At 33.5% G+C, this 19304-nt stretch overlaps 2 protein-coding genes across 7 annotated transcripts in view; one reads left to right on the top strand and one right to left on the bottom strand.

The window, feature by feature from the left end:
• The window catches only part of LOC120767936 (metal transporter CNNM4), a 43010-nt gene extending 26941 nt beyond the window's left edge, over window positions 1-16069 (bottom strand). Inside the window, exon 1 of the mRNA XM_040094302.1 lies at window positions 15489-16069. Within this exon, the coding sequence (XP_039950236.1) occupies window positions 15489-15949 (461 nt within the window). The 5' untranslated portion in view covers window positions 15950-16069. The remainder of the gene's footprint in view (window positions 1-15488) is intronic.
• A 382-nt stretch (window positions 16070-16451) lies between these two features.
• The window catches only part of LOC120769768, a 46768-nt gene continuing 43915 nt past the window's right edge, over window positions 16452-19304 (top strand). For 2 of the 6 annotated variants that reach the window (XM_040096950.1, XM_040096938.1), the window contains exon 1: window positions 16452-16537. Coding sequence is in view for 1 of the 6 variants with exons in the window: in XM_040096943.1 (XP_039952877.1) it covers window positions 16517-16537 (21 nt within the window). In the remaining 5 variants the exon portion in view is untranslated. The other 4 variants (XM_040096943.1, XM_040096941.1, XM_040096944.1 and 1 more) reach the window with 4 other exon arrangements.

The following is a 19304-nucleotide window of genomic DNA, read 5'->3' as shown; positions in this document are numbered from 1 at the left end:
CAAAAATTGGTTGAATCGGGTCAATACTTCCCTGAGCCCCATATATGTACCTAATATAAAGATTTTCGAACTTCCAGGTGACTTTATGCTAGGGACATTTTTTTAGTATGTGCCATGATAATAGTTAATAGATAAAATCGACATGGACACTACCCCAACTTCTATATACTACGTATAAGACTTTCATTTTTCTAACATATCTGTATATATAAAAAGTACGTGTCACGTTGTTTGTCCGCGATGGACTCCTAAACTACTGAACCGATTTTAGTAAAATTTAGTACACTGTGTCCAGTTCGAACCAACTTAGAAGATAGGATAGTAAAAACAATTCATAAATAAAGAATATAGTGAAAGTTCTATTAAATGAACGCCCTATTGAGCGGACATCTCCAATAACCATGCACATTGTTGATGTTTATTAAGTACAATCTATTAAGCGGACAACTCTATTAACTGGACAGAAACCAGACATTGAGAAAGCAGCCTTAAATTCGTTATTTTTTCCAATGATTTTTTTTTAATTGAAAAAGGTAATTTAATTACAATTACAATTTATATATATAGCACTAGCGGTTAAGCCATCAGCTTAGGCCGAAATTTATTTGTAAAAACATATTCAAAATTAAACCTCAAGTACAATCCCTTGGATTCCTACACAGAAAAAAACGTTTTCGCCTTTATTCGTAAATAAAATTTTCACTGTATTGAATAGTCTATTATATGAATAATTATACCACAGCAACGGGTGGCCGGATACACTAGTGTATATATAAAATTGGATTCCGATCCTCTGGTTGACGGTTTATACCTAAAGGTTTTTCCCTAGCTTTGATAAAAGAATATAAAATGTTCAGTTTCGCCAGAACTTAGCACTTCCTTACTTGTTTTTATTTATGATTTTTTTTACTTTTAACATAATTGAAATATACACTTTCCTATCTTTTAAGTATTACAAGGTCTGTCGCAAAAGAAACAGGACTGTTAAAAAAAAAAAACAACAAAAAATTAATATTTTTCAAAAGTTATATTTTTTTATTCAAAGTAGTTTTCTTGTGCTTCAATACAGCGTTTAGCATTTCAAATGAGTGTTTAAGGTCATTTTTCGGAATGCTCTTGAGAATATCGGTCGTCGCCTTTTGGATAGCTGAAATGTCCTGAAACCAGTGTCCTTTCATGGGCAAATGAAGTTTTCCAAATAGGTAAAAATCACAGGGTGCCAGATCAGGTGAGTAGGGTGAGTGATTAATGGTTAATATGGAGTTTTTGTCAAAGAATCAGTGACAAGCGTCGACCATTGACACGGCGCATTATCGTGCAACAGGTGCCAAGACCCTGCTTAACGGTATTGTGGTCGAGCACGACGAATGCGTGACAAAAGACGCTTCATAACCAAGGTAAACACAGCATTAATCGTTTGGTCAGTTGGGACGAACTCTCGGTGTACAATACCCTCGGAATCGTAAAAACAAATCAGCATTGTCTTTATTTTTGACTTTTGAAGACGACTTTTTTTCGGCTTCTTTTGATCGTCACAGAGGTCCTCACGACCTTCTTGGAATCGCTTAAACCACTCATGCACATTACTACGCGATAGGCACTGATCACCATAAACTTTTTATCATTTGAAATGTTTCAGTAAACGTTTTCCCCAAGTTTAAAACAAAATTTAATATTTGCTCTTTGCATTTTACGACCGATGACCAAAAGCTGCTGTCAATTTTTGATCGATAACATGCATTGTAGTTATCCAATTGTCTTAAAATTTTTACGAAATGTCAACAAGAGATCAAACTTTTTATTTCATATACCCACCAATATTTAAAAAGTCCTGTTTCTTTTGCGACAGAATTTGTAGGTCTACAACTTTGCTTCCGCCGTTTTCCAATAGATGTCTCTAGGGTCAATCACCGGTCGATTAAATCGTTTTATATCGATCTTGGACATTTGTGTCAACATTAACCCAACAAAATATTTGTAGGGATCTGTTTGCGTCCCAAACTTATTGTCAACTGAAAATGTCACTTTTTGAGCCGAATTATCGACATTTGCGGGAAATTTTGCTTTTTTTTAATTCCAAGAAAAGATTTGCGAAGATGCTGAATGGAAGCATTACTCGACCAAGATGCGTTTCAAACCCAAGAGGAATTGGCCGAATCGTTGCAAGTGACACAGCAAGCCGTATCAAAACGCCTCAAAGCAATGGGGATGATTCAGAAACAAAGAAACTGGGTTCTTTACAACTTGAAACCGAGAGATGTCATGTGAACAGCTGCTTCAGAGGCACAACCGAAAGGGATTTTTACATCGCATTGTAACTGGCGGCGAAAAATGGGTCCACTACGATAATCCTAAGCGAAGAAAGTCATGGGGAAAGCCTGGACATGCCTCCACGTCGACGGCAAAACCGAACATTCACGGCGCCAAGGTCATGATCTGCATTTGGTGGGACCAGCTGGGGTTGATATATTATGAGCTGCTAAAGCCAAGTGAAACCATCACAGGAGATCGATACCGAACGCAATTGATGTGTTTAGCCTAGCAATAAAAGAAAAACGGCCACAGTACGAGGAAAGACACGATAAAGTCATTATCCAACATGACAATACTCGGCCTCACGTCGCAAAGATGGTCAACAAAAGATGCTGAAATGGGAGATCTTACCCCACCCGCCGTATTCTCCAGACGTTGCGCCATCTGACTACCACTTGTTCCGAACGATGGCACACGGTCTAGCTAACGAGCACTTCAGTTCTTATGAAGAAGTCAAAAATTGGATTGATACTTGGAGCGACTCCAAAGATGATGAGTTCTTTCGTCACGGAATTCGCATGCTGCCAGAAAGATGGTCAAAAGTAGTAGATAGCGACGGCCAATATTTTGAATAACATTTTTGTAACCGTTTTCCATATAAAGATTAGGTTTGGATCGATCCGTTTGTATCTCAGCTATATGCTATATAAACTTTTCTATCTTTTAAGTAGAGTCAAACTAGACACGTGAAGATATGGTTTGGATAGATCAGTTTGTAGTCCGATAATGGCGTTTCCAACAAATGAGCAGCTTCTTGGTAAGAAAAAGAATGTGAGGAAAGTTTCAGATCAAAATCTCAAAAATTATGGAACGAATTCTCATTCTGGATCTTACAAACTTCGTGATAAAACTTTTATTACCCTGTTCAAACTATAAACATAATTTGACAGTTCTATGACAAATTTCAATTAGTATCATTGTTTGCTATTTTTCTGCTCTCAAATGTACTTAAAAACATTTATGGAAGGAAAATAGTTCAAAATTATATTGTTAATAGAATGAAAACTTGTAACAGATAATAGAATACAGAAAACATTACTGGAAAATATTGCATTGGTTGGAGTTTAGTGTTAAAAAATTATTACGAACTTTATGCAAGCGAAAAACGCGTTCTAACTCTCTCTCAGGTTTAAGAGTAAATTGGAACTACATATGAATGTATGTATGTCTGGTATATTGAAAAAATCCACAACAGAGACTGCAAATAATTAGAAATACATATAATATTAAAAATTTAAAACCTACTCAAGCAAATAAGCGGTACAGACATATTAAAAAATGGTGGCAACAAATTAGGAACCGAAAATTTGGCTGCTAACACAGTGACCCGATGATGTCACATTGATTTGTGAGTATGCAAGCGAACGACACTGTAAGGTTTCGGTTGAAAATTAACGCTGCGTGAAACTGGCGGCAGTGAACAGATATAGAAACAAACATACATGCATACATATGTATACATGTACGAATGGGTGTTTATTTGCTGAGAACAAGAAATATACTTATGTGCAAATACATATATACATACATATATACATATACAGCAATAAGCAAAACATTTCCTTATCGAAAAAATATATATCGGGTGATTTTTTAAGAGCTTGATAACTTTTTTTTAAAAAAAAACGCATAAAATTTGCAAAATCTCATCGGTTCTTTATTTGAAACGTTAGATTGGTTCATGACATTTACTTTTTGAAGATAATTTCATTTAAATGTTGACCGCGGCTGCGTCTTAGGTGGTCCATTCGGAAAGTTCAATTTTGGGCAACTTTTTCGAGCATTTCGGCGGAATAGCCCGAATTTCTTCGGAAATGTTGTCTTCCAAAGCTGGAATAGTTGCTGGCTTATTTTTAGACTTTAGACTTGACGTAGAGAACAGTTAAAGGCGTTAAATCGCATGATCTTGGTGGCCAACTGCCCATGCATCCCGAAAAATGCACTGTTTGGTGTGGTTTGTACGCTGGTGGAATCATTGACCGTATTTTTTCAAAGATGCTGTTGGACGCAACGTTACGGTGAATGGCGATCGCTATCGTTCGATGCTAACAAACTTTTTGTTGCCAAAAATGGAAGAACTGAACTTGGTTGACATGTGGTTTCAACAAGATGGCGCTACATGCCACACAGCTCGCGATTCTATGGCCATTTTGAGGGAAAACTTCGGATTTGAACAATTCATCTCAAGAAATGGACCCGTAAGTTGGCCACCAAGATCATGCGATTTAACGCCTTTAGACTATTTTTTGTGGGGCTACGTCAAGTCTAAAGTCTACAGAAATAAGCCAGCAACTATGTATTCCAGCTTTGGAAGACAACATTTCCGAAGAAATTCGGGCTATTCCGGCCGAAATGCTCGAAAAAGTTGCCCAAAATTGGACTTTCCGAATGGACCAACCTGAAAGACGCAGCCGCGGTCAACATTTAAATGAAATTATCTTCAAAAAGTAAATGTCATGAACCAATCTAACGTTTCAAATAAAGAACCGATGAGATTTTGCAAATTTTATGCGTTTTTTTTTAAAAAAAAGTTATCAAGCTCTTAAAAAATCACCCGATATTAAAAAGTAAAAACATACAACATAATACATTAATGTGTTTAAAAATAATTAAATATACATGTACGTGTAAATAAGCGTTTGCTTAACCAAATAAAGCTTACGCAGGTATAGCAAAATTTATTTTTCAGTATCGTATCAACAGACTTCAGATTACAAATTTTCAATGCGGCAAATATGTCGCATTTATCAACGATTGATAAGAAGAAGACAATTGAGAAAGTCGAAACAACAACACACTTGCGCATAAATGTAGAGATGTATTTGTGTACGTACATATTCATATGTGTGTGTTTACATTTCGATTAGTATAATGTATGTGCATGGCAATATTTTGATAAAAGCCTGTTCTAGTTCGAAATTTCTGCAGTATTTTCAGTTATTTTATTCATAAAATTTTATGTTTATTTTTCATATTTTATTGCATTATAAAAATTTTTTAGTGTTGCATTTTCAGATATGAGGTAGATATTCAAATCAAAACCTTTAAGAGGAAAATTATCTCTTTCCAAACTATGACGGGTGGACCGAAAATCTTTATATGTACATTCAATAGATATAGAACGGATAAATAGAGAAATACAAGAAAAAAATTTCAACTTCATTTGCACCGAAGTTATAATACCCTTCACAAATAAAAAAATTTCCATACAAGAACTTGATTTTGATTGCCAGTTTGTATGGCAGCTGCATATATATGTATGTATGTACGTACATATGCTATGGTGAACCGATTACAGCGGTTCCGACAAAGGAACAGCTTCTTAGGGAGAAAAGGACGTGTGAAAATTTCGATTCGATACCTCAAAAATTGAGTTTGTGTATTTAACAAATGAATATGGCTAAATATAGTATATTAGAGCTGTTGGTAATCGACTAACCGGATTAATGCCTTGTATTCGAATAATTGTATTCAGTTTGCAGTATCCTGTTCCTTAAAGAGATATTGTCAACTGAAATTATCTTCTCATTGAACTAGTAAAATGTTCATAAACCATATGATAAAATTACAAAGCCCAAATAAACACGAAAATACCGTTTTATTATATATGCTTATTACAGTAGGAGTGTATTAGAAATGATTTGGAATATTTGTATTATTTAATGCAGGCCGGTGTAAAGAATTTTTTTTGGAAAGCTAAAATTTTTCCTTTATCGAATTTAACAGCAAACATATTCAATATGTCTGTATATACGCTGTTAACATGCTTACATCATATGTTTGCAAATCAATACAAAAGTTTGTGGAGCAAGTATTTTGAAAGTAGATAAGAGATTCGGTTAAAATTTTCATATAAAATTGATAATAAATACTTTATTGTGCCCCGCCAATGTAAACAGTTTACAAAACTCAGATATACATACAAGGTGCGTTCCATAGTAAACAGGACTTTAAGAAAAAAAAAAACGGAACAAATGGTTTTTCGATATACAGCTTATTCCACGGTCCAAAAGCATGTCGATTGTTTTAGCTCGTTGGCCGGTATGGTCGCCAGTATGGCGGGTCAAGCCTTTTGAATGGCCTCTACGTCCGCATAACGCTTTCCTTTCATGTGCAAATGCATTTTTCCGAAAAGGAAGAAGTCGCACGGTGCCATATCAGGTGAATACGGGGAGTGGTTAATGGTTAAAATGTGATTTTTGGTCAAATAATCGGTCACAAGCGTCCTTCGAATGTTGAATTCTGAGCAATGTTTGGTCGTCAGTCAATTTGTGTGGAACAAACCGTGCACACACCTTTCGTAAGCCCAAATGTTGGGTCAAAATCCGATAAATCGATGTTTTGGAGATGTTTAATTCCATTTCCATGAATTTCAATGATGATTTCGGCTGATTTTTGATGAATTCACGCACAATTTCGATGGAATTTCCGGTGGTCACGGATTTCGATTGGACCACATATTGATCGTCATTTATGTCCTCACGACCAGTTTGAAAACGTTGAAACCAATCGTGCACTCTGCTACGGGATAGGCAGTCATCGCCATAAACTTGTTTCACCAATTGAAACGTTTCGGTAAAAGTCTTACCAATTTTAAAACAAAATTTAATGTTTGCTCTTTGTTCGAAGCTCATTTTCCCACCGATAACACAAATACACTGACTTAAAACGCAATAACTTCACTTCCAATCAATGAAATGTTATGCAAATTCTCACTGGACAATCGATAAAGATAGCAGATTTTAACTGCCGCACCATAGATTCAAAAAGTCCTGTTTGCTTTGGAACGCACCTTGTATGTATGTATACAGAAAAATTTATTTATCTTGTTTGCCAACATACTTTTGAGTACAATTATTGAAAAAAATGTGACAGGCTCTATATAAAGCTTTATAAGCGCCCGCATAAGTACTTAAGTATTGGTTCCATATCTCTAAAAACAAGTGAGAAGGAAAAAACCTGGTAATGAAATTATAATCGCAATAAGTTTTAAGATCAGTAGGAGTACTTCTTTGACAAGAAGGCCAACTTTGCAATGGGGTTAAGTGGTACTTCAGTATTTGCAGATACAATACTGACACTTACAGAGATGTATGTATGTTCAGTTATAATAAAGATCTACTTTCGTATGGTCATTGAAATTAATGACAACACATTTTATGAAGTATTCGGATAGATTACAAGTTATCTGGTTTTAGCGGAATTTCCATTAACTAAGAGTGAGAAGTAAAGTCCTCTCTTGACGAACAAAAACCAAACTCTATAAGTCATTCATTATTCCCATCTTGCTATATGGTGCAGAGGCATGTATGATGACAATATTTGATGAGTCAACGTTACGAGTTTTCGAGAGAAAAGTTCTGCGAAAGATTTATGGTCCTTTACGCGTTGGCCTCGGCAAATATCGCATTCGATGGAACGATGAGCTGTATGAGATATATGACGACATTGACATAGTTCAGCGAATTAAAAGACAGCGGCTACGCTGCCTAGGTCTTGCCGTCCGAATGAACTCCAGGGGGAGCAGAGGTATGGGAAGACTCCGTTGGAAGGACCAGACTTTGGCGCCACATTGCGAAAAGAAGAAGTGTCTACGCCAGTAAAGAAGAAGAAGAAAAGAGTAACCATTCGGAGTTCGCATGTACTTGAGAGTTTCTTATGCTCCGAACTTCCTCCATTATTCAAAAGAAATATCTGATATTAAATACCTTAACACCTATTGTGATTGCGCAAGTGTGATACGCGAATCGGGAATTAGTTATAACACAGGGATGCAATTTTTTAAAATATATAATTTTGCAAATACTTAATCAAATTTGTATCAATGACATTATGCAAATTTTTAACACACTACAGACCAAAGGCGAAAACAAAAAAATTGTTCGATTTAACTTGATTAACTAACTAAAAAAAAATTTTGATCTTGAGAATTATAGCCTCTACCACAGAAACCAACAACTATACTATAAACTTGTTGCCACAATAAAAGTAAACACTTTCTACATATTTGTATGTATGCATAATATTATATCTATATGCAAATTAAAATTTATCATTCATATACAACATGTATACTCACATTTGTAGAATACTTAAAGGCTTGTGGCTTCAGATAGCTGCTAATAACTTCTATAATCACAAAGATGACAAAGTTTGTTTGTACATTATACATATATACACACAGGTACATACGGTGTGCAATATTTAGAAACAGTGTTGCCAACTAATGTCAGACTAAAATACCATCTCATCAAATTTGACCCAAAACACTTCTGCAATATTTTTAGCAATTCCAGCGGTGATTCCATTGGAACACACAAATTTTAAAGCAACCTCGCTGTTAACTTTTTTTCATGCTAATGTCCGACAAACTGTTTGCGTCGTAAGAGCGCTATTACAGGAGGCAACTTTTGTTGTGGCAACTCTTGGTTAAAGGCGAGGGGGCGACGAGGAGAGGGGAAACGCGCCGAGTTTCCAGTGTTCAGCAACTCGCTTTGTGTTCTTATTCGTAACAGTTCGCTGCGACGTTTTTCGGCATTCGTGTTCTTTCTTTCGTAGTACATAGTTGCATTTGCGTATCTTTTTTTGAAATTAATATTTTGAATATATGTATTTAAAAAATTTAATTTCATCTTTTGGTAAGTAATTTGCAAATATGTATACAATATACATAATAATAAAAATATTAATCTAATTAATTAAAGATATTGTGAAATGTATGGAGGAAGCCATACAAATTGATTCAGACGATAGTAAAAAGGGTGATATATCTTTGTTTTAATAAATAAAATGTATTTCTTAATTGACAGAGCTGATAAATATATGTAATAGAGTGGACCAAATACCTATAAGGAAAAAGAAACGACAATGGGTTAAAGTAAAGTGAAAGGGAATGAGAAAAAAACTCGAACAGTGTTGCGCAACACAAGTTGCTCGTGTGAAGGTAATGGGCGACAGCAAAAGAGAATCGCCCGAGAATCAGCAACAAAAATTGCTTCATGTAATAGCGCTCTAAGCAAACAGCTACCGAATGCACACTAATTGCTATAAGGAGATCAAATTTCACATGAACAATTTAAATGGACCAGGTATCTGGGTATAATTGATCAGATGGGATTAACAAAAAATGTAACAATGTCGAATGTGAAGGTTCTAAAAGTTTTCTTCGGTTGCAGAGGCGTCGTGTAACACGAGTTCTTGCCAAAGGATCGTACGAACAATAAAGAATATTACCTGCAAGTTTTGTGCAATTTTCGCGAAGCAATCCGCCAGAAACGCCCGGATATATGGGGGAATAAAAAATGGGTTTTGCACCATGCTCAAGCATCGTTGCTTGCGTGCGAATATATGTCCAAAAACAACACCTTAATTTTAACACTACTTTTTGTTCCTAAAACTGAAGAGGCCCTTGAAAGGACGACGCTACGCTACGATTTAGAAGATAAAAATTAGTAAGGTAAAGCCCGCTAAAACGTAAACAGTTTGGTAGAGTTGGACGTATTGAACGGTCATCTAAAAACAGTAGCGGTGGGTATGTATACCCGAAATTCTCCATTAAATTTTCGAAGTAATGAAGACAAAAATTCATTTTTTTATTTCATTGCTTTCTTCAATATGTTTATCTAGGCCCGCCAACTAACCATTTGCATGATATTTCAATCACCGTAAAAACGATATTTGAATTTCACTCATGTGCTTATAATCATTACTAAGTACATATGTATGTATATATGTACTATGTACATAAGATGCATGTGTGTGTAAAAAATACAAGTGTAGATTTATGCCGGTAAACAGTGTACGCTTTCTACCGCTCTCAGCAAATATTCTATTTCTTATTTACTTTTAAAACAAGTTGGCTTTGCTTACGCGTATTTTCTTAATAAATAACTAATAAAAAAAATAAAAAGAAATCAGAATAATCGTGCAATGCGTACAAATAGTTATCACAACGTCGGAGAGCCATTTTATTGCGCTCTTTCAATGCTCTTTATGCATACAAGTATGTATGGTATTTTGAAATGTTTTCGCATACAAATGTGCGCTTGTGAGTATAAGCATGAAGATATTTGAAGTGATAGACGAAATGTGCCGACTTGGCACAATTTGCCATTCTTTGATTCATATATTTTATGAGAAATTAAAATTCTACTATTTGTTTGTATAGAGAAATATTGCAGCCAAGCTGTCATCACCGGATATGGCAACATACTTAGATACATACATATTTGTTTGTTTTAAATTTGACTTTGATAGCAGCTTTGCAAATTGTAAATATTGCTGCATTTTCATTTATATGCTTAAAACAGTCTCAGTCATACTCGTAAGCCAATAAAGCATGCCGAGGAAAGATTAACGCATGCACTTGCGGCCAGAGACTATCTCATATATATGTATGTACATACATATGTATGTATGTATGTATATACATATGTACATATATATGTATACTTACTGATTGAAACACAACATAATTATCTAAAATTATTTGTCCCAATTATTTGAATCAAGCTGCTGCCTAAATTCACCTCCCACTATCTTATTAGCTACCGTACACCATAAGTATGCTAGGGCTGTTTTAGAGGTTTGTGACTTTTTAGAATTCACCGGAAAGCAATCTTAAACAAAATAAACTCTTCTCAGTCATAGCAGATTTTCTTTAGCTGTGGTAACCCTAGTAAGGATTTTTACTAAGATTTAAATTATTAAGGGACCATAATACTATTGAACTTTTGAAATATATGGGAGCTCCATTTTTTCCATTTATATATATATGTATATATGAATATATATATAAATACATATTTTTAAACAACAAATGCAGTACAAAACTATAATTCCTTGTATGTACATACTAATTACACATATTTATAAATTTTTGCAAAATTTATTCGCAACCACAGCATTTCTCTAGGAAGTTAAATACAACTAACTAGTAAGCTAAGAAATAAATAATAATTTAAAACCGTTTGATCAAAATATTTAAAATATTTGGAGAATCAAATTATCTAGCTTTACAAGTGACGTTTAAGAGGAAGCATGACATTTTATATTTTCATGGAACTAAACAGAGTTCCTAAAACTTTCCACAAAGAAATATTGGCCTCAGAAAAGCGAGACACATGACGATTAGGACTTTTTTTAATTTTTTTCTTTTAAAAATGTTTCCATAATTTTAAATTCACCTTTGCTTGCACCGAGGCCATAATACCCTTCACAGGCGCATTCCTGATAGCATAAGACGATATAAAAAAATTATTCTTGACTTTGATTCGTCAGTTTATATGTACATAAGTACATAATATACATATACATATATAATACTATAATATACTACAAATATAATATAATATATTTATCTGATCTGAACTATATGTTCCGAGATGGTAGGTAGGTAAAATAAAAAAAATTGCAATACAATAAGTTGATTTTGATCAAATAATAGAATAATAGGAACTCATGAAACAAATCATAATATCTTACAATAATACTTTTTGTTATTTTGTTATGCATGTAGAAACATACAAATATTTGCTTTCTTATAGTTATACACATTATGTACATGTATGTATGTATATGTACAGTTGTCCACAAAAAAATAGGAGTGACCACATGAGAAAAACGAATTGTTAATTTTCATCAACAAAAATGTTTAATTTTTTCAAAATGTTTGCACAATGTAATTTGCTAAAGATCTATTAATATTTCCAGATTTCATCTATTTCAATTAAACATAAACAAAATTTTATATCGCAGTTTATATCAAGAAAACTATAAAACTTGTTCCACAAAAAAAAAAATAGGAGTATTTTATGTAATACGAACCGTTCTATAATTTTAATGTATAATGCTCCCAAAGTTTCACAGAATATTAAAATAATTAATATTTCGTTGAATAACCTCGATTTTTTTAACACAGCATCACATCTCCGAGGCATGGGGTCTATGAGATCCTGGCAACGTTTTATTGGTATTCCTTTCCAAGCCTCTTTCCCTACTTGCCATAAGTCTATGTTGTTGTTGTTGTTGTAGCGGCAGAATTCTGCCGATTTAACAGTCCTTGGCCGGATAAAAATCCGGGTCCGTTCCGGTTACGTAGACCCGACTGTCGTGGGGACGGGCCATAAGTCTCTCGAATTGGGTGGTTTCTCTTCAGCTACTTTCTTCTTGATACCTGTCCTTAAGTTTTCAATGGAGTTGAGGTCAGGAGACTGAGCAGGTTACCACATAACCTCAACTCCGTTAGCCCTAAACCATTTTTTTGCGCACTTGCTAGTATGTTTAGGGTCATTATCCTGTTGATATACCCATATCAATGGCATATTCCATGAGGCATGTGTCAACACTACCTCATCTAACATTTTGACCCTTTGGTCCATCATGCCTTCAATTAAGTGAATTGGACCAATACCACAATGTAAAAAACGACCGCATACCATGATTGGCATCGTTATGTATAACGGTTTTTTGTGGTAAACCGGGGATTATATTCTGAGTTAGGGGGACGTCGGACAAAGTTCCTAGAGCCTGTACTACCAAATAACTTAACTTTGGATTCGCCTGACCACAATATGTTTCGCCATTTAGACGCGGGTCAGGAGCAATGCCCTTTGCAAATTGTATGTGGGCTTCCTTGTGCTTGTTTTTAATGGGGGTCCCTTTCTTGGCCTTCGGGCAAACAATTTGTCCTGTCCTAAATACCTACGAACAGTTTCAGTATTAACTGACAAATTTAGTTCGTCATGGATGTTCCTGGCTGAAGCAAAAGGATTAATTTTGCAGTAGCGTACTATATTGCAATCGTCTGCAGTGGATGTTTTGCGCTTTCGTCTACGAGTTTCATTTTTGTTTCTATAATTTAAGGCATTTGCTATCATTTGAGGAGAGCATTTTACGATTTCTTGGATCTCTTTTAAAGTTTTTCCTAGTTTTCTCAATTTTTTTATCCTTTTCCGCTTTTCCTCTGTACAATGATTTCCTCTACCCACTGGAGAAAAACCCAATAAGTAAATAAAATAATAACTAATTTAAATTGCTGCTAGATTATGGAACTATACTTACTTTTCTAATTTTGAAAACGAAATATCTAACACTCCTATTATTTTGTGGAAAGCAATAATAAGTGTCTCCGAGAACTAGCAAAGCGGAAGTAGATAGCAATAATTACAATAAAAATTTGTATTGTATTTTAATGCTAGTATCCCGTTATGTGTATCGTTATTGTTTCGCGTCATTTGCATGTGATTTAAAAAAGGTTATGCAGCCAAACATATTTTTCATATTGGCACTCCTATTATTTTGTGGACAACTGTATATACATACATACTTATATCTCAAAGAGAATCTGCAATTTTAGAAGCTCTCAAATTCCATATCCTAAAACTCAAACGAAAACACAATACGCACATTTATAATTCACCGAGAGCCCGAAATTTCAAAAGTCGAAACCTTCGGTAATTATATACATATGTACATATGTATATAAAGTCGAAAGGGCAACTCAGAGAAAGAACCACGCATAACGTACTGAAGCAGCGAAAAACTTTAAACAAAAGCAATACATCGATGGATAAATATTTTCGTTTTTTCTTTGCCCATATGTACATATGTATGTATATACGTATACATACATATATATGATACATGTATGTATTAATACGTATGTATATATTTGTGTTTTGTTTTGCTTGGGGATACAACAAAAAAATAAAACGGTTGTATATATTAGTGCAGATAGCCGGCTGAAACTAGTTCGAAATTTCTGCAACTTTGACGCTTAATTGGCGATAGGGTACATGGGTTAAATATATAATTGAATTATTATTTTAAGAAATTTGTATGCACACAAGTTATGTGATTTAATTGTTTAAATAAAATTTTAAGTGAGACGAATCGAGCAAATTAATTATATTTTGCAAAATTTATATTTATTATGTACATTTACATACATATGTATGTACATACATTCATAAACAAAAAAATTCTGTCACACGACTAACTCAGAATAAGTAGTACTATATTCAAAAAATACATACATATGTACATATGTATGTACCTCATGATTTCGTGGCTAATATAGATACTTCAATTATTGCAAAATAATTACTGCAGTAATATTTAAAATTTTTCCTTGTTTCAGCAGAAATTAAGAAGTATGAAGAATTTCCTTATGTACATATTTTCGTAAATAAATTCATAGTCCCCCAGAGAACACATACATACATACATATGTACTTACATCCATATGTATATAGGCATTGTAATAACGTTGAGTCAAAGTAAACAATTATGAAATGTGATATAGTATGGACCTGCAAAAAACTTTGAGTCATCGCTATGCCTATTTATTAAAAATGAAGTATAAGTAAAACTTTATTTATTTTCTGGTACAGAGGTATGTTCAAATGTAAACATTAATTAAATATATATTCTGTATGTAATTCAGAAATATAATTTATGCCTTAATTCGATTATAATTTAGAAATTTGTATGTATTGTCTTTATACTTTTTACACTTTTAAAATAACATGTTGTTGTTATAATAGCGCGACAAAATATTTCTCATATATTTTTGATTCTTGTCCATTCCAGGTTATGAGCGCCCCTGCCGTGGGGTGTATATAAAAACTATATGCTTTGCTATTTTGTAATATTTTTAAAGTTCTCTATAGAATATATTAAAAAAAAAAGATATTGGTGCATAAAAAATTTAAATGAACCATGTAAAGTTAAAGTTATTGTCGGTTTAATAACGTAAATTCCTTTAGAATGCTGCTGATTGTCCTTGAACGGAAAAGATCTATCGTTTAATCGAGACCATACCATATATACGTATACATTTGTGTATCAATAGTTAGAACCGGAAAAACTGTTCAGTAACACATTTTCATAATTTTTAATTATACTCACTGACATTGTATTTCCTTTACTCACTGCACATTACATATTAATTGATAACACCAGAGCAATACATACATTGAACTATTACTGTATTTCGTCTTAGATCAACATTTTATTTTGGCAATTTGCCAACTGACTTGCGCGTTACTAAATTTAATACTATTTCTTATTTATTGTGCGTAAGTTGTGCAGCTCATCAGATAGTTTTGTTTTGAGTTTAATAATAATTAAACCTAAGTATATGGTATATCTACATATAAATCTCTGGTACTTACTTAAGTTTGGTAGAATCGGAAAAGTCAGTAAATGTAGTATTGCCTTTGTTTTCTGTAGGAACATTTTCGACTATTCTAGGCACTACATCGTCAACTGGCGTTAATATTGCTCCACTTAATAAATCACTTTTACTTTTGATTTGTGCACAGCTACCAATACAAAAGCATTCTACGAGAACAATTAAAGACAACACAAGTATGGGAAGGCTTTGAATTTTTACGTGGATAAGGGGACGAGTTGGAACACTATAATTGCTATGCAAATGTTGAAACATTGATTTTCCACTTTTTTCATTCGACAATTTGGACCCCAGCAATAGCTCTGGAGCTTGTGGACCACTTGAAGGAGCTAAACACCCCAATGAAGAGGTATTTAAGCCATTGGATGCTTTCTTTAATAAAAAACGTTTATTTCTAGTCCGTATTTGGCTTTTGTATGACTGTTTTCCTTGTTTATGCATTTTGAACTTTTATTTTGCAAACTTTATTTAAATAACTTGGTAAAAATCACTTCTCTGCTTTACAAAAACAATCAAAAACTACAAGAAAACCAAATGATGCACTACACTTAACGAACAATTTCCAACTGTCAAATTCCATTACTTTCCACTGCTTTTATCTCTGTTCTGCTAAGTCAGAGTTGCATTCTGTATTGTCAGAAATGATAACTTCGCGCTTATATTGAGGGATTTATGATAACTAATTTACCGGACTTCAAGTATGCAATTTATAATTTCAACGTTTTCACTATATAACATGTACAGTTATTATTAACAATTGTACCTAATTAATTAATTTTAAAATAATTAAAAACAGTACCAAATACTACTTATTAATATTAATTACTTACTTTAAAACGAAATTATGAAATTGAAAGTAAAAATAATTTCATACATATTTGTGGCCACACCGACAAGTTTAAATCGATAAGAAAAAATATCGCCCATCCTTAACAATTCCTGGTTCTGGTTTTCTATTTTTTCTAAAATATAGCCATTTGTTCTTTTGTGTACCCATATCGTTAAATTATGTTACCTGGTGATATACGAGTAAGTTAGCGCGTAAATTCGGACAAACTTTAAATCAAGTACGAAGTGTCTTACGATTAGATAGGGTTTGTGTTCAATTGGTATTTTAATTAAAAACATATTGGACTTAGAACATACAAGCATATACATATGTACATAGTACATAAGTACGTAACTACACACTAAGAATATTCCAATGTTTGTGACGCATTATCATTCATTAATCATTTTCTATATACTATCACAATAAATGTGCAAATTACAATAAACAAATAAGGAAACTTTTAATGTGATATCTCAGAAAAATCTATGCATTCAAGAATTTGATAATAATCGCACTATAAAAATGCAGTCAAATTTGTATGTAAATTGTACACAAAATAAGGTTAAACTTGCGAAATAAATTTGTTTTGTGGACCAAATGAAGATAAAACAATGAAATTGTAATCTACCCAGCAATTCCAAAAATGCAATTTTCCTATATATTAAAAGAATTTTAATGGAAATTAAAACATACATTCCAAAGGGTTTATCAACTTGTCCTTAGAAACTTTCACAGAAATCTTTGCATTCTAAATGGACATTTTTATGCCCAAGAAAAATGTTTTCGAATGAATGTGTTGTAGTGAAATGTATAAAAAAATTGAAAGGGAAACAATAATTTTAAAAATAGTTTATTTATTGTCTTAACACAGACAAATCCATAAAAAGTGCAAATAATGGGTGTCAAAAAAGTCTTGCGGTATTTTTATTGATTTTTTTTTTTATTGAAATTGAAATGAATTTTTGATGACTCATGCCCAGCTCTTGACCGATGCTACGGCTGCTACTATGCTGGTCCCTTTCGACCAATTCAGCGATTTTATCGCAATTTTCGACGACAGGCCGTCCGAAGCGTAGCCCATCTTCGACCACCTCTACACCAGAACGAAAACGTTGAAACCATCGTTGTGCGGTGGAAAAGGAAACTGTATCGGGTCCATAAACTCCACAAATTTCATTGGCGGCTTGAGATGCATTTTTGCCTTTATCTAGTAGTACTGTAAAATATGCCGTATTTTCTCTTTATTTTGCTCCATGTTTGCGACGCTATAACTCACGAACGACTTAAAAGAAACGACAATCAATCAAACACGTATTAGCGCGTGAAATGAGCTTTCCAAAAAGGTATAGTATGACCCGATGCGACGAATAAAACTAAAACTACGCGCTTTCAGCGCCAACTAGCGAAAATACCGCAAGACTTTTTTGACAACCTATTATATTAAGCCCATGGATTCGGCTGTCGCTCATATCATACAACGAACGTGAAATGGATTTGTATGTCGTACATGGCGAAACGATTTCAAAGCAAAGCAACACAGCTGTCAATTTTGTATGAACACAATTTCGTTGTTGTTTATTTTTCTCGCGATTGGCATATGATTTAACCAATTAGAGTTGTTCGCATCTATTTCTATAATTCTTTGGATATAGGGGTGAAGTAAAACGTTCCACTACATAGTTTTCAATGTTGCCACCATTCAAACAGGTGATTTGCCAAATTTTTGTCCGAATAATTTCTTTACCTTCTTTTGTGGAAGATGATTTTTGTAATCGATTAGTTTCGGTCGAATATTTTGAATGTTTATGTCGTATAACAGATACTCATTTTTTTGAAAGTAAAATTTACCGTGCGATTCTGTACGGTGATACAGTCTCAAGTCTCTAAATTTGAGATTTTAAGTTAGAGACAATTTTTGAGACTTGAGACGATTTTGCTATTCTGTAAGTGACAGTCACAGAATCTATTACATTTCATTATTCAGAGCTGTTTTTACACTTGAATGAGAATAAAAATGTCGATAACAAATATTAAATTGTCTAAAACATAGTCAAAAAACATAATTACCAATAAAAATAAAAATATATGTTGACTTTGTTTCATAATATTTACGAAATTTATGTAAAATTGATTTATTTTTAATTTTTTCGTGTTTGAGTTGCTTACAAAATATAAAAAAACGACAATCGATTAATATCTATGATGATCTCTATTCAGTATATTCAAAATGGCAGACAAGAGTTCTTTTTGGTTTTGTGACCTGCTAACTACCAGGTCTCAAATTTGAGGCAATATTTTGAGACTAACGGTAGAGACTGTTTAGTGAATAGTAACTATGTAGTCACAAATTGAGATTTTACCTCAAAATGTCTCAAATAGAGACTAGTTACAGAATCCCGCCATTAGTTGGTGCATAGGAATAGACAAAATTGGTAACCCTTTGTAAAATGTCCAACTTATATTCCACAATAACATCGACAAGGTGTATTGATTTTATACAGTTATGTATGTACATATTTAATATACACTAGGTGTCGTTATTTGTGCGGTTAAACACAGAGTACAGTCGTCTGATAGACAGTAACGAAACGAGTTTACCTGTACGGTGAGTTATAAATGGTAGTAACCGTACATTTTTTTTGATAGTGTTAATAATTGTGTTTTTAATCGCATTAAATTCGAACACAAGGCGTGTTCAATTTGCATAATATTTACATTACATTATGTACATTACATTATGTATGTATGTACATAACAGACTTGTAAGCGTATATGCATATTGCATTCCAAAAGTTCAGTTCAAAGTTCATTTATTACTACTGTAGCTGGTCAGATGCAACGGCAGTTTATAAGTGATAATTTGGTTGCTAGAGAGGTTACAACCATAGATAACGTTACAACGTTGTTTTAAAAAGTTTTGAACAACTTTTTCCAGTGTGAGAACGCCTCAAAATTAGTGTTTTT

Source organism: Bactrocera tryoni, chromosome 2 (genome assembly GCF_016617805.1).
Source record: "Bactrocera tryoni isolate S06 chromosome 2, CSIRO_BtryS06_freeze2, whole genome shotgun sequence".
NCBI classification, from domain to species: domain Eukaryota; kingdom Metazoa; phylum Arthropoda; class Insecta; order Diptera; family Tephritidae; genus Bactrocera; species Bactrocera tryoni.
This window is presented reverse-complemented; position numbering and strand designations above follow the sequence as displayed.